Below are 16,592 nucleotides of genomic sequence, written 5' to 3' on the forward strand. Positions count from 1 at the left end.
ACAAAGTTTTCAATGTTACCCCTCTAGGGTACATGGGACATTCGAGGGGATTCCTGTAGGTACAATGGACTAACACAAGGACATGAATCTAATAATGGATTTTAGGAAGTGGGCAGCTGGTAGGGGTGTTCCTTTCTGGCAAGGCAGCCTTCACTTTTCATCACGAAATTCTATACCAATAATCCTTTACTCTTCCTCTAGCCTGGAACCTTTCAAAATATTTGTACTGCTTGCAGCAGCTTAAGAAGCTACTCTTTTCGCAGTAAATGTAGTGCGAGCAAACACAACAACCTTTCGCGCATTTTACAGGTTAATGGGAGATCAAGGTTATCTGAGGAAAGGTCTACTTAACTCCTGATTGTATGTACGTATTTCCTTCTCAGAGTAAGGAAATTCTCCCCCACACCTATTCTTTTGATCACCATGGCTGGGATTGCCAGGGACAAAGGAGGAAAAGGACAGAGCCAGACAAAAAGAAACAAAAATTAGTTTGTTTAAATTGCCAGGGAAATCTGCCTTTGGCTAAAGGAAGTCAAACCCAGAACATCCTGTTCTAGTTAATAAAGTTCATCTGTCTCCAGCCTGAGTAAAGAAAATGCAATCTTTGCATCTGTGTGGGGCTGCCCAAGCATTCCCACCTTAACTCCCACTGGAACTCAGGGATGGCTGAGGGGTGAGTGTCTCATGTTGTCCCCACAGAGCAAGCTGCTCCTTCTGGATGTTAAAAGTCCCAGGATTTTAGGACACATGCATTTAAGGACAAACTCACTGTTTTGGATGTAAATCCAAAAACTCCCTCTAAAAAAGAATAAGCCAATTCCCTTATCAATTGAAATCCATGTAATTCAGACACAAAAATAAATGTTCCTTCTCTCTTCTACCTCTCTGTTCCAAAGCATTTCAGCAATGTGGGATCCAGATCCAATTTAACTTACTTCATGTGACGTTTCTGTCAAATAACAGCTGAACGACCTCATGCTTTGGAAGAACTCCTCATGCCACCTTCCTTAGCTCTATGCCAGCATCAATTCCCAAGCTGCAGCACCAAACAATCTATGACAGATCCTGGACTGCCCAGCTGGTCTGTCTGGGAAGGTGCCCATTCGTGAATCGCAGCTCTCAGCAAAAATGACACTTTCACAGATAAGCCTGCAAGCTTTTGCTTGTCAGAAAATGAAAACTATGTGTTTTCGTCCCTTTTGCATTTTCCTCCCTTAAATCCCAAAAACCTTGGAGGCAAATTTATAGCCACAGTGCTCTAATCTGCTCAAAAATTAGAAACTGTAAGGGCTGGAAGGAGCTCCTGAGATCACCTAGTAAAATCCTCTGGTTTTACAAAGGAGGAAAGTGAGGCACACAAAGGGGCAGGGATTTACAGAAGGTCACGCTGCTAGTTGTTGACAAGAACTGCGACCAGAACCCATATCTCATGACTCCCAGCTCTCTCTACTAATATACAGTGGGCCTGGAAGTATCTACCCTTTTGCTGTCTTCAGCTGGTCTCTATTCATTTAGTACTGAGCTGCCCTTCACCATCCTTTAATCCAGTGGTTTTCAAAATGTGGTCCCTGGGCCAGCAGCATCAATATCACCTGGACCTTGCTGGACATGTAAATTCTCTGGTCCCATCCCAGATTTGCTGAGTCTGTTTTAACAAGCCTGCCAGGTGATTTGAATGCACACTAAATATCGGGATGCCCTACTTTAATCTGTTAGCCCATCCAACCTACTAACACGGGGCTCAGGACACTACGCAGATCCATCTGATTTCACAGCTCTTTTTCAGTTTGGCTCTTCTAGTTAAACTAAGGCATTTAAGTTACCTCTGGAGAAAGTGGGTTTGTTGTAGACTTGTGAACAGGAATGGGAGTGGAATGCTGTCATGAACTGAGGCAGCTCTAGGGACCAATCACTCTCTCTGCCCATGTTTTCTCCTTTCTCTCCCATCTGCCTTTGTCTCCTCTCTCCCAGACTTATGCCTTTAGTCACTGCTCTTTTCTGTTCCTTCATAGCTGGCATTTGTCATTGGCCTACCATGATCTGACTCTAAAGTCCAAACTATAGCTTCCTTTTTGCCTTCCCAACTGGAAAATTCCTTCTATGTAACTTCTTCCACATCTCAGTTCAAATTCCTGAAAAGGACTCCAACTGATCCAGCTCATCTTTTGAGCCAGGCCAGACTGGTCACCAAGTGATTGGTCTCCCTTGGGTCTGATGTTTGCACCTATCTAATCATTGACATCAGATGAGTGGGCAGCTGTTACCAATACAAGGAGAGTAATTACACAGGGAGTCAAGGGAATGAGCACAGCTTGGGAGAACGGTGACTTCTGTGTAGTAATAGGAGCTTCAGGAGGAAACTGAGGGAGGTAGGAGGACAACAGATGTGAGACACTGCAATTCACCGACCTTATGAATGAGATATGAAGGGGTGTGGCAGTGGGGCTCAACAACAGGGCTTGCTGATGGTTGAGTTGGAGATCGAGGTTCTGTAATGTTATGATGACCATAATCTTCAAATATACTTCCCAGGCTGGCTTGGAAAATACAAGATGCAAGTTCTCAACTCCCTAAAAATCAGAGAAGATCCAAGCTGGAAGGAATTTCAGAGATCATCCAGCTCAGTGGTTCTCAGCCCTAGCTATGCATTAGAATCTCCTAAAGAGGTTTTGAACACTAAAGATGCCTGGACTCTAGCTCAGGGATTCTGATTTAAAGCTCCCCAGATACTTTTAATGCACAGCCAGAACTGAGAATCACTACTCTAACTTGACCCTCTTAATTTTACAGGTGGGGAAATTTAGGCTTGTTCCTATAATGTGACCATGGCTCACCTAAATAACTCATTTCTAATTTAGTTATAGAGTTTGGGTTATTAGATCATAAACTGTTAGAGCTGGAAGAGATCATAGAAGCCATGTAATCTAACTCTACCACTTTTACTCGAGACTTGCCTAAGGAGGCATAGCCAGAAAGGGGGTGGTGGGCTAGAATCCAGATCTCCTGACTTTTAATCCAGTGCTCTTCCCATGACAGCCTCAGCTAGAGGACTAACAGGGCCAGCTGGAGAAGGTTAACCAGACCCAGCTGCAGATCTTGCTCTCCTCAAGGGAGGCTTTCCAGCAACACAGCTGAAATAGTTTGGCAGAGGAGTCTGGGTGGAATTGGATGAAAGCAGTCCTGGCCAAATCAGTGCTTTGGTGCCCTGAGACTGGGGAGGAGGCTGGTCTGATGATGCTAATCCTGGCTCTCTCCTTGCCTTCCAATTGTGCTGGGAGCATGCGTGTGTTTATTCCCAGTCAGCTGACAGCTGGGTTGGAATCATATTGTGATGTGCTCAAAGACTGCACCCTGGGTGTGAGGGCTCTTCCTATTTGCTGAGACAAGGTTGTCTTTGTTTTCCAGAGTGGCTTTGGTCAAGATGCTGGCACTCATTGGTCCTATGCATGGCTAGAAATAGACTCCAGTGGATATTTAAGAAGCAGAGGCATGTGATTGATGTCCTATGAGTTCCTCTGTGTGTGGGTGGGTGGAGGTGGAGGTGGTTGAAGATAAAAACATTCCTGGCTAATTTTTCTAATTTTTGTAGAGACAGGGTCTTGCTCTTGCTCAGGCTGGTCTCGAACTTTTGGCCTCAAGCAATCCTCCTGCCTTGGCCTCCCAAAATGCTAGGATTACAGCTGTGAGCCACGGAGTCCAGCCCAGAAATCCCTTATTCTTGGTGTTTCCTCTTAGTAGTTTTCCACCCACTGACTCCCACCCTGCTCCTTAGTTATAAATCCCCACTTGTCCATGCTGGAACTGGAGTTGAGACTACTCTCCCCTGCTGCAAGACCCCGATGCAGTGGTCCCTGTACCTGCCACTTTGCTCCCCTTCCCCAAATAAAATCCACTTTATCTTTTTTTAATGAGACAAGAGTCTCTCACTCTGTCACCCTGGGTGGAGTGCAATGGTGTCATCATAGCTCACAGCAACCTCAAACTCCTGGGCTTAAGTGATCCTCCTGCCTCAACCTCCTGAGTAGCTGGGTCTACAGGCTCACACCATAATGCCAGGCTAATTTTTTCTATTTTTAGTAGAGAAGCAGGTCTTGCTCTTGCTCAGGCTGAGCTTGAACTCCTGGCCTCAACTGATCCTCCTGCCTCAGCCTCCCAGAGTGCTGGGATTACAGGCGTAAGCCACAGTGCCTGGCCTATCTTCCCATCTTTAACATATATCCAGATAATTTTTTCTTTGACACCTCCATCACTCATACAGGTTGGACCCCACACTGAAGCTGGGAACTGTTAGTTCTACAGGTGTGTGCATATCGCTTGGAGCCTAAGAGGATGAGCAGTGTGAAGACAGGGCTGATGGGGAGGTGGGTGGCCTTGGGAAAGGAGAGGATGCACCAGCACTGGACACTAAATTGGCTTCCTCCATGTACCCTTCCTCTGGGCTGAGTTCTGTCCCAGCCTCCACCAGACATTCTTCTGCCTTTCACATCTTCCAAGACACACACTAGTGACCCTCAGGGACACTCCATCAGGCCAGGCCCATGGAGGCACCTGCAGATAATGTGCCAGAGGAGAGGCAAGAAGAAGATTCCAGAACCTTCTGCTGTGTCTATCTGCCCAGGGACACTTAGGTACCCCCAGAGATGCTCTGCTATCTCCTTCCAGGTTGTGAGGAGATGCAGAGCCCCAGGCTTGTGGGAGGCTCCATTTTAGCATCAGCTGGACCTAATTAGCCTTGGTGGGGAGCCAGGACTTTTACAGAGGACTTCATTGTTCCTGGGAACCTGGCAGGAATGTTTAACATTTCAGAAACTGAGAAGGCACTGGCTCTCTCCCCTTGGCCTTGGGGCTATCCTCCCTTCAGATGCTAATCCATAAAGCCATTCCAAGCCAGGCATGGAGCTCAGGCCTGGGGAGGAGCCCAAACTCATTTCCCGCAGGAGCAAGGCAGGTGTGGAGTCAACACCTGGAAAGCAGCCAAATGGAAACCTAGAGCAATAGCTCAGAATGTCATATGTCAAATAACTTAATTGGGTAATCATCTGAAGAAGGGATCGTGCAAAACACATGCGGGAAGCCTGTACCAAGAGTGTGAGGCACTAATCTAAGAAGACGGTTCAGTCTGCCCCAGCCTGCCTCAGCCTCACCCAGCTGCAGGCCCCGTGACCTGGCAGGGTCAGTTCCTCCCAGGAGATGCTCTGGAAATGGTCCTAGCCATCCCCACCTGAGGGCCCTGGGCAGGCACACATTCCTGGAGCTGCAATGGCACCCCTCCTGAGTGCCCACAAATGTGCACAGTCCTAAACTATAAGTGACAGTGTAGCGTAGAATACCTGTTCACCATTTGATTCACACTGCATGCATTGAGTCTTGGCTTTGCTGATTATAAACTTTGTGACTTCCGTTAAGTTTCCTGTGCCTCAATTTTCCCATCTGCCAATGGGATGATAATAGTTTCTAGTTCCTAAGGAGCTTGTAATAATTAAATGAGTTAATATATGTAGAGATTTTTAAGATAGTACCTGGCCTATTAGTAACTGGTTGTTAGACTTTTCTTCTGGTGCCAGTTTGTTTGTAGGTTCTCTGCCAGGACTCTCAAGTGCCTGTTTCCCACACTATATGTTCCACTTCTGCAGTGTCCTCTCTACCCCAACCCCAAGCTGACCTGCTTCTCTGGGCTCAGGTGGTTGGCAGGGCTCTGTGTCCACTCACATGGAACCCCACTCTCCTGCCTGCCTGCCCTGGCCGTTACTGACCCCTTGGAGAACCACGAGTGGGAGGGGGACCTGAGTCTGAACTAGCTCCCCATTAATCCACGCCCCTTGGGTGCTATGAAAGAGACAAGGACTTCCTCTTTGTCAGCCAGAATCACTTGTCCATTGTACCCAGCCTCTCTACTTTCCTGTCTCTGGACTCATGTACCTCTGAAGCCCACTGCAGAACCCAGGGAAACCATCAGGACTGAATTTGAGTTTAATGAACATTTATGGAGCAACTAGTAGGTGTCAGACATCATGTTAAACACTGAGCGGTCACCCCAAAGAACAAAATACAGTTCTCAACCTCAAGCAATTCACCAGCGCACTGAGCTCAGGACCAGCAGGGATAGCACAGTGCATGGTATACATATGCATTTTTAAATATTTACAAAGAAAATTAATCATTGACCATGTAAACAAACTAACACTTTCAACCGCAGAGGTGAACCAAACCCAATGTTATACAAACACATATGATTTTGCTCTTCTAGAACCCACTGTTTCCTGAAGAGGTCCTCTAGCTCACTCTCTCTCCTGGCATGGAGCTGAGGTCTGATGGAAATTTGCCTCCAGAGCCAAATGGATGAGAATGACTGCTCCCTCCTTCTTTACCTACGGAATTCCTCTGCAACATTTGAGGACCAGCCAAATGTCATCTCTTCTGTGAAGCATCCCTGCTGCCTCTAGGGAAAATAAATTTTCCTTTCCCTTGTTTCCTGTAATTCTTTGTTTCTATTAAATCTCTTATTTCCTTTTAACTTTTATTATATTTAACTTATATTATTATATGTGTTTTGTTCTTTGGGGTAACCTCAGTGTTTAACATGATGCCTGGCACCTACTAGTTGCTCTGTAAATGTTTGTTAACTCAAATTCAATCCTGGTGGTTTCCCTGGGTTTTGGAGTAGGCTCTGGAGGCAAATTCTACTTTTACAAGCTTGTTGCATATTCAGGGTCCTGACCCTGATACTAGTTTGTCTAGAAACAACTGAATCCAAAATCTAGTCCATAGGAACCTGTGGCTCGAGGGCTTCTACACGCCCTGGCAGTGGGAGGTGGGAGTGAGATGCCCTTGAATTTCCAAACTCTCTCAGCTCCATGCCAGGGGAGGGAGTGAGCCATGCCATAAGGGCCAAAAGATCTCTTCAGGAAACAGAGGGTTCCAGAAGAGCAAAATCATGTGTGTCTGTATAACATTGAGTTTGGTTTACCTCTGTAGTTAAAAGTGTTCTAGGGTCAAGGAATTAAAATTCTGAGCTGAGGGCAAAGACCCAGGTCTTCACAGTGAGTACACAGTAGGACTTTCCCAACTGAGTGACAATTACTTGCCAAGTACTGGTCTAGAACACACACATGGATCTGACATGTTTCCTGCCCCCTCAAGAAATTTGTATTCTAGTAGGGCAGACTGATATACAAATAACTGAAAACATAAAACAGGAAAAAGAAAACAATGGAGCAGAAGTGTGTGTAAAGGGTTGGGGGGAGGCTGAGAAAGGAATGATCATTTCATCCTGAGGGGATCAAGGAGGGCTCCACAGGGAGGCTGCCCCTTGGCGTGGGCCTTAAAGGCTAACCTGAATTGCGATGGTGGAGAGTGAGAAAAGGGGGGAATGTGGGACTTTAAGGCAGACAGGACTATATGTGCAAAAGCATGGAGAAGAACACCTGGTGTACTTGGGCATGGAGAACAGATCAGAATGTTGCTAGAACATTCAATTTTGGAGCTGGGCTGTGGCGAGCTTAGATCTGTCCAAGTGCTGGACTTGATTCTTTAAGCCATAGAGGGCTGCTGAAGGCCTTGGAAAAAATATTTGAACTTAGATGCTCTGTGCAGGAAGGACCATTTCTGAGTAGGAACAGGGAGGTAAATGGAGTCCTGCATCCTTCAGAAATGTACCAGCCCCCAGTGTCTCTGCCACTGTCGGTTTCAGAGATGAGAAGAAAACAGGAGTCTCTCTGCTATGGAAAAAGGCAAGTTGAAGCCCAGAACTGCTGCAGGGCTCTGGCGCAGTGGTCCCCCTGTAAGACTGCAAAAGCTTGGCTCTTCTGGGTGACGAAGACATACATGTCTGCTACAACAGCTGGACGCACCGCCATAAAGATGAGGTTGGATGCGCTCTCCTTTGCCCGCGGTAATAGTGGGACCCGAAAAGGCATCGGGAACACTCTGTTATCAGCTTGTAATGCTGAACCCAAATGCTGGCTTCAAAACTGCAAGATTGTTTTTCCAAACTAACAAAAGTTGCTCTAAATCCATGATTACATGTTCCCCATATAACGCATGATTTACAAACACTGATTTATAAATTCTATATAAACGTAAATCACACATCTATACACAGTATGTTGCTGAAGGAAACTAGAAATGTTTTACCCCAAAATATATTTCTGTGAACTAAAATAAAAATTTTAAGGTCCACCCCCGCCCCCACCAGCTGACTGAATGGACCCTCTCATGGCCAAAGGAATATCCTAAATTGCCTGCCAGAAGAAAGGAAGTCAGACATGCCTTATCATGCACGCTGCCTTCTTGGGGACATCCTTTGTAACCCATTAACAGGCCTAGGGTTATGCAAGACAAACCTGCAATTTACACAACAAATCTACGTATATAACAGCTTCTTATGTTAAAACATTTCAAGCCTCTAGAGAAAGCTTCATGTGTTTAACCAATTATAAGCCAAAAAATCTTTAAACCCACCTATAACCTGTAAGCCCACCCCTCCACTTCTGGATGTCCCATCTTTTTGGGCCAAATCAATGTATGCCTCCCACATATTGATTTATGACTTTACCTGTAACTCCTGTCTCCCTAAAATGTGTAAAACCAAACTGTCACCCAGCCACAGCGAGTCCACTTGCTCGAGGCTTCTTGGGAGTGGCTCCGGGACATGGTCCTCAAATTTGGCTCAGAATAAACTTCTTTCAAATATTTCAGAGTTCGGATTTTTCCATCTGCATTTCTTTGACATACTTTGAGATGGCTGCCATGAGTCTCACAGATAGAAGTAACACTGCAAAGCTGTCTTTTGGGGTGGGGGTGGGTGTTACATCTGTTGATAATCTGATCTGCGTTAATACAGCCAGGTCTATCCTTTCCTGATCTAGAAAAGAATAACGGAGAGCCTGACACCTTTACAGGTCTGAAAAGAAACATTTGCCATCTATCCTTTCTGAGGGCTGCTACCTGTAAGGTTCCATTTATGTAACATGACCACCTTTGCTAGCTACCCAAGCCTCTTCCTCTCTGCCTCCCCAAACCTGTTTTTCTGCTTTCAAGTCCCCAAGCTTTAAAAACCTCTGGGCCACATTAAGGAGTTGAATCTTCATTCTGAGGTTTCCCATGTGTACATGCTAAAAATAAATTTGTAACTTTTTCCACCTATTAATCCATCTGCCTCATGTCAGTGATTTTTCAATGAACCTTAGGGGGATAAGAGCCTTTGCTCCCTACATTGCATATTTACATATTCTAACACAAACTAGAACAATGTTCCATTACATACAATAAATCCAGGCAGCTCTTTTATCATTAGTGTCAGAACTATACATTTATAATTATCAGGCACCTTCCCCAAGGATCCCCTTTTAAAATTATATATACATATTTTGAACTCATCATGAAAAAAACAAGTGATTTTTTTTTATTTAAGAAAACTGCTCAAAATTCTTTGGCTCTGAAAGAAAATGCAGTGCCAAAATTTTGCCCAATAAGATGACATTTTAAGTAGAATCTGAGTCAAGGCCAGAGGAAGGTATACTTGTTCTTTGAGTCAGCAAAAAAATTCAGGTTTTGGTGTCCAACTCTCCATTAGTCACTGGCCTGAATTGGCAGGAGAGCTGTCAGCACTTTGGAGAGGACCAGAGGAGGCCAGAAGGTGACAGGTAGATAATGAGAGAAAAACAATCTGAACTATCTCTCAGGCCAACTCTGAACACGTTGGTATTTATTATTTGGAAGTAGAGAACATTCCCATTCAATATCTCCTGGCTAGCTACTCTTCCAGCTCATTTCTCTGCCTATGGGATCATTTTCCTGAACAAGACCGTAAAATCAAATGTCCCTTTCTTGGACCCAGTCAAGAGTTAGCCTCCAGTCAGCACGGGCAGCGGAAAGAACTTATTCCCTTGCATGCGACAGCCCCTCCCTGAGCGCTGGGCCCGCGTGGGCTCACCGGGGCCTGCGGAAGGTCAGGCCGTAGTGCTGGCAGGCCAGCCCCACGGTCGGTGTGTACACGATCGGCATGAACTTCTCCACGTCCGACGTCAGCACCCGGTAGAAGAGCTTCTCATTCCGATCTTGGAGTGTCATGAGAATGATGTACCTTGGAGAAGGAGAGAAGCAGCAAGCTGATCACAGAGCTCCACACATGGCAGCGTGCAGGTGCTCGAGCCCCTGTGTAGAAAGGGCGCAGGACCGGCACTGCCTGCTCCCGCTACAAGGGCACATTCACGGGCAAGTCACCCATCTGCCCTGAGCATGGGTTCAACAGCTAAGAAATGTCCAGAAGATGACCTGCTTTATGATGCTTACTATTATAGCACATGGGTGGGTACCATTCTAAATATTTTACATTAACTCCTTTAAGACTTCCAGTGATTCGTAAGGTAGGTACTATAATTCTTGCTATTTTAGAGGCAAGGAGGCTAATGTTCAGAGAAATGAACTCACCCAAGGTCTCATGGCAGAGTAAGGATTTGAACCTAGGCAGTCTGATTCTGGAATCTGTGCTCTCAGCCACTGTGCAAGAGAGCTCATTATGTTACCATATGGACATTAATGAATGACACAGTAACATAATACTACTTGGGGGTGGAGTAGGGTCAGGGAAAATACTGGGCATCTGGCCTTTCCTACCCGCCAGGGCTGCTTCCTGTCACAAGCAGAGTGCACAAGTGGCTGAGTAGCAAGTAACCTCAGGAGATGTGTTCCAAAATCTGTTTTTTTGCCTCTTCCCTGAAGCTTGAAATCACTACCCCAGGAAAAGAACCTTCCACTCACACTCCTAAAAATGCAGAGACCTCTGCTGAGAGGAAACCCAGAGGCTGAAATTCACAATGAATTTCACAGGTGTGACTGCTAATATCACAACTTTGCTGGATGACAGATTGGGAGAGAGTACAGAGACACTTGAGGCCCTGGCATAGGGTGGGATGAAAGAGGTGCTCTGATAGGAGAGAAAAGCTGCTCTGTGGTGAAATGATCCCTGTGCATGGCATCAGGGTCCTGGGTTTGAATCTCAGCTCTCCTGTTTACTAGCTATGTGACTCTGGGAAAAAGTCTTGTGACCTCTTCTTCTCCACCAAGGTGCTGGTCCAGAACTAATTAGGCTGTGTTCTGGAAGGTGTTTTTAGGGAGGATTTATACTCAGGAATAGCCAGGATCTCAACTCAACTCATTGCCAGTGTAAGGACTCCCTTTCCCTAGTAGCAGTTTGTGCACATCTCTTCCCAATTCTACATTCAGTTATGTCAAATTGATGACTTGGGATCAGCCATGATGAGATTATTTACACTATAGTAATTGGCAAATGCTATAAATTCCCTACCCCTTACTTCACACAGGGAACCAGTTATTAGACATTTATCGGCATGCCACTGCCTTGACCCAAAAGAAGCTGGGGAGCCTTCTTAGCACTTCCCCAAGCATCTGCTGAAATGAGGGACTCTGGGAATGAGTGGCTGAAAGCAGTCAACACAGCATCAGAAGCAAGCTCTCTAGAGCTCCCCAGAATGGGCACATCCTCTGTCCCTGAGCCTAGCAGGTCTTCCCAGGCATATGAGTGAGGCCCATCTAGCTAGAAAGAACTGGGGAAGGAAAGATTTGGGACCTTAACTTTTAGAGTTTAATATTTTGAGGAAAAAGGATTTCACTTTGGACTTCAATTCTTCTTTATAAATTTGACAAAAGAGGGAGGTTCAGATTGTTCAAAGTTAGGGCATGTCTCATGTGATTAGTTAAATTCATTGTGTAAATTCTGGCTTGCTCTTCAGGGTGGCTTGGCTAAACCTACTCTGAGTGGTATAAACAAGAGGGAGAGAACATTTAGCTAGGGCTACAGTTGGGCCTTGGAGCTAATGTGCATAATAATACTGTGAGTTTAGAACTTTGGTGGGAGGATGGGCAGGTGCTTGCATGTTCACTACTGCTCAGAAGCAATAAATGATATGGGGAAGCATAGGAGGATGAGTGCAGGAGGACCCTGATATGCTGCTGAGCTCTGCCCCTAGGGGGACAGTCACACCCTCAAGGACCCGAAGTCTTGGCCATTTAGCTCTATAGATATATAGGGGAAACACTACTCTTCTTCCTGCATTTCTGCTAGAGCCTATAACAACGGGATATATTTATTTAACAAACTCTAACACAGTGCCTACTATGTGCCAGGCACTGTTCTAAGCACATCACAAATACGAATGCATTTAATCCTCATAATAATCCTATGAGTTAGGTGCCTTTGAAATACTCATTGCCTATATGGGGAATGACCAGAGAAGCTAAATAACTTTTGCCATTAGGTGGAAGAATGTGGATTTAAACTCAGTCTAGTACTAGAGTCTAGTGACAGCCACTAGGCTCTGCATCCTCTTAGCTGTGTTATAGCAGAGAAGCGAAAAGCACAGACTGTGGAGCTGCCATCTGTGTTCAAACCTTGGCTGTGCCCATTCAAAGCCATGGGACCGGGGCTTCTTTGGCGAAGCTACTACAGCAGATCTTGTGATTCTCCATTGGCTCTTTGGCTTTACATCTCCACTGGGGAGACTCCAGAGAGTGGTAGGGTTATTAACTGCTGCCTATAACCTCCAACAAATGACATCTACGTCTTTCCTAAAGTGTCCCCTGTTCATTTCCCTTCCTCCCCTACCATGTTCTCCTAATTGCAGGAACCTGGACCACATAACACTTCCTTAATACACCTGTCTCCACATTTTTGCTCCACCTCTTCCTTTTCCGTGAAATGCCCTCCCTGACCCCTATTGCTGTCTGCTGAGGTCTAATCAGTGCTTCGTGGGCCAACTCAGCCCGACCACTTCCCAGAGGACCTCTTAAATTCCACTGGTTAGAATTCCATTTCCCTTCCCAGTTCTCCCAGGACATGTCGGCTGTGCCTCAGTCACAACAAGCCTTGTCTCTCGGGGAGACCATCACTCCTTTATAAGGCAGGGTTGTCTCTAGGATCTCTCTGAGCTCTCTCTCAGCCTTTTCCCAGCTGGACAGTTTCCAGAAAAATCACTGTAGATCACGGTAAGCAGACAGCTCAGCCCAAGGATCGGGTAGAGAGAATAGACTTTAGGCACTGACTTGTCCAGGTCACTTTGCTGTCGCTCGTAGTATCTCATGATCCGGAGGAGCTGGACATCTTGGCTCAGGAAGCAGGGGGGGATCAGGCCGTGGATTCCAAGCTGCAGCCTTTCTTCAAGTGTAAAGGCCATGCCCTGGGAAGAACAGGAAACACACATACACATAAATGGATATGTAGGACACCAAGGAACAGAAGGGGTACCATCCACAGACAGGCCAAAGTCTGTGTGACTCGGTAGAAAGAGCCCTGCACTCAAATCCCACCTCTGCTATCTAAGCAGGAGGGTAACCTTGTGCCAGTTACTTTGATGCTTCTGAGCTTCAGCTTCCTCATTGGAAAAATATCTATAGCATCCATTTTTGGGTTTTGTTTTTCTTTAAAAAAATTTATTTTTGAACAGTTTTAGTACATAGATAGTATATAAAGTTCCTATATAACCCTTCACTCAGTTTCCCTAGTTATTAACATCTTACATTATTAGTATGGTACGTTAGTTAGAGTCAACAAACCAATAATGATCCATCATTATTAAGTAAAGCCTGCAGTTTATTGAGATTTCTGAATTAGTTTTTATCAATTTTTGTTTGTTTGTTTCATGATCCCATCCCAGATCCTGCATTATGTTTAGTTTTCATTGTCTCCTTAGGCTCCTCCTGGCTCTGACAGTTTCTCATATTTCCCTTGTTTTTGATAACCTTGGCAGTTCAGAGAATACTGGTCAGGTATTTTGTATGGCATCTTCTTATTGGAATTTTTCCAATGTTTTTCTCATGATAAGACTGTGGATATGGGTTTTGGGGAGGAAGATCATAGAGGCAAAGTGCCATTTCCATTACATCAGATCAAGGCTACATACAATAAACATGGTTATCATTGCTGACACAGACCTTGGTCACCTTGATCAAAGGGAGTGCTTGTCTGATTTCTCCACTGTAAAGTTACTTCTGCCCACCTCACCCTCCCAGAGTGCTAGGATTACAGGCATGAGACACTGTGCCTGGTCCATCCACCATTACAGTATCATACAAAATAGTTTCACTGCACTAAAAATTCCATGGGCTTTACCTATCCATCCCACTTTGCTCCCCCAAATCTCTGGCAACCACTGATCTTTTTTACTGTCTCTACAGTTCTACCATTTCTAGAATGTCATTCAATTGGAATCATAAAGTATGTAGCTTTTTCAGACTGGCTTCTTTCACTTAGAAATATGCGCTTAAGATTCATTCATGTATTTTCATGGCTTGATAATTAATTTATCTATATCACTGAATAATATTCCATTGTATATTTGTACCATAGTTTGTTTCTCCATTGACCTATTGGTTTAATGATTTTTCTCCATTTACTTTGCTTGCTTCCAGTTTTGGGAGATTATACATAAAGTTACTATAAATATTCCTGTACAAGTTTTTGTGTGAACATAAGTTTTTAAATCAGTTGGATAAATACATAGGAGAGTAACTGCTGGATCATATAGTAAGATTATGTTTACCTTTATAAGAAACTGCCAAACTGCTTTCTAAAGTTGCCGAACCATTTTACATTCCTACTAACAGTGAATGAACTGCCAGTTTCCGTTGCTACACATCCTCTTCAGCGATTGGTATTGGTTTTGGATTTTAATTCTTCTAATAGGTGTATGGTGGTATGTGGTTATTGTTTTAATTTGCAATTCTCTATTGACATGATGTGACCATGTTTTCATATGCTTATTTTTCATCTGTATGTCTTCCTTGGTAAGGTATCTATTCAAATATTTTGCCCATTTTAAAATTTGTTTCTTCATTATTGTTAAATTTTAATAGTTTTTTGATCAACAGCTACAATGCAGTCACTATTAAAATTCTAATGGTCTTTTTTTACAGAAGTAGAAAAGCTGATTCTCAAACTCATATGGAGTAGCAAGGATTCCTGAACAGCCAAAACAACTTTTTAAAAGATTTTAAAACTTATTACAAAGCTACAGTAATCAAAATAGTGTAATACTGGCATAAGAACAGACATACGGATCAATGGAATAGAATCAAGAGTTCAGAAATAAACTCATGCATCTATGGCAAATTGACTTTTGACAAGTATTCCAAGTCTATTCAATGGGGAAAGAATAGTCTCTTCAAGACATGGTGAATGACAACTAAATTTTTACATGCAAAAGAATGAAGTTGGACCCTTACCTTTCATTACATACAAATATTAACTCAAAATAAATCAAGAACCAAAATATAAGCCAAAAGCCATAAAACTCTTAGAAGAAAACAGAGGGGTAAATATTCATGATCTTGGATTTGGCAGTGGATTCTTAGATATGATACCCAAAGCACTAGCAACAAAAGAAAAAATTAGATAAGTTGGTCTTCATCAAAATGAAAAACTTCTGTGCAACAAAGGACATTATCAAGAATATGGAAAGACAATCTACAGAGTGGGAAAAATATTTGGAAATCATATATCTGATAATGGTTTAATATCCACAATAGATAAACAACTCCTACAACACAACAAAAAGAAATATAACCAATTAAAATATGGCAAAGGACTTAAATAGACATTTCTCTAAAGAAGAAAGTAAAAATAGCCAATAGCACATGAAAAGATGCTCAACATCATTAGTCAGTAGGGAAATGCAAATCAAAACCATGAGACATAGTGTGTACCACTTTACACCCACCAGAATGATAGTAATTTAAGCCCCATCCCCCTCACACAGACACAAACAAAACCTAGAACACAAGTGCTCGTGAAGATGTGGAGAAATTTAAACCTCTGCACACTGCTGGTGGGCATGTGAAATATTGTAGCCTGTATAGAAAACAGTTTAGTGGCTCTCCGAAAAGCTAAACATAGAATTACCATAGGACACAGCATTTCATTCTTAAGTATAAACCCAAAGGAATTGAAATCAGGGACTTGAACAGATACTTGTACCCCAATGTTCACTGCAGAATAGTCACCATAGCCAAAAGGTGGAAATAATCCAGTTATCCATCAATGTATAAATGGATAAGCAAAATGTATGTATGTATACGATGAAAATTTACTCAACTATAAAAAAGAATGACGTTCTGAGATGTGCTACTACATGGATGAACCTTGAAAATATTGTGCTGGGTGAAATAAGCTAGATACAAAAGGACAAATATTGTATGATTCCACTTATATGAACTGTGTAGCATAGACAAATGCATAGAGACAGAAAGTAGATTAGAAACTACCAAGGGCTTGGGGTAGGGGGAGTAATGAGTTACAGAGTTTCTGTTTGGAGTGAGAAAAAGTTTTGAAAATGGATAGTGGTGATGGCAGCATGGTATTATGAATGCACTTAATGCCACATAACTGTACACTTAAAAATAGTTAAAATGGCAAATTTTATGTTATATATATTTTACAACTTAAAAAAATTGCTAATGTAATATACCCCAAACTGTTGAATTATACAACTGTAAATTGGTGAATTTCACGGTATATGAATTATATCTTTGTACAACTATTTTTTTAAAAGCATTCTTTGCATGCTTTGGATACAAGC

At 43.5% G+C, this 16,592-nt stretch overlaps 1 protein-coding gene across 2 annotated transcripts in view; it reads right to left on the reverse strand.

The window, feature by feature from the left end:
* Positions 1-16,592, reverse strand: part of ME3 (malic enzyme 3) — a 194,698-nt gene that overhangs the window by 94,085 nt on the left and 84,021 nt on the right. For both annotated transcript variants that reach the window (XM_020286644.2, XM_076002409.1), the window contains exons 3-4: positions 13,063-13,196; positions 9,935-10,084 (exon numbers count right to left, since the gene is read on the reverse strand). In XM_020286644.2, coding sequence (XP_020142233.2) covers positions 9,935-10,084; positions 13,063-13,196 — 284 coding nt within the window. The remainder of the gene's footprint in view (positions 1-9,934; positions 10,085-13,062; positions 13,197-16,592) is intronic.

The sequence above is a fragment of the Microcebus murinus genome, chromosome 4 (genome assembly GCF_040939455.1).
Source record: "Microcebus murinus isolate Inina chromosome 4, M.murinus_Inina_mat1.0, whole genome shotgun sequence".
Lineage (NCBI taxonomy): Eukaryota > Metazoa > Chordata > Mammalia > Primates > Cheirogaleidae > Microcebus > Microcebus murinus.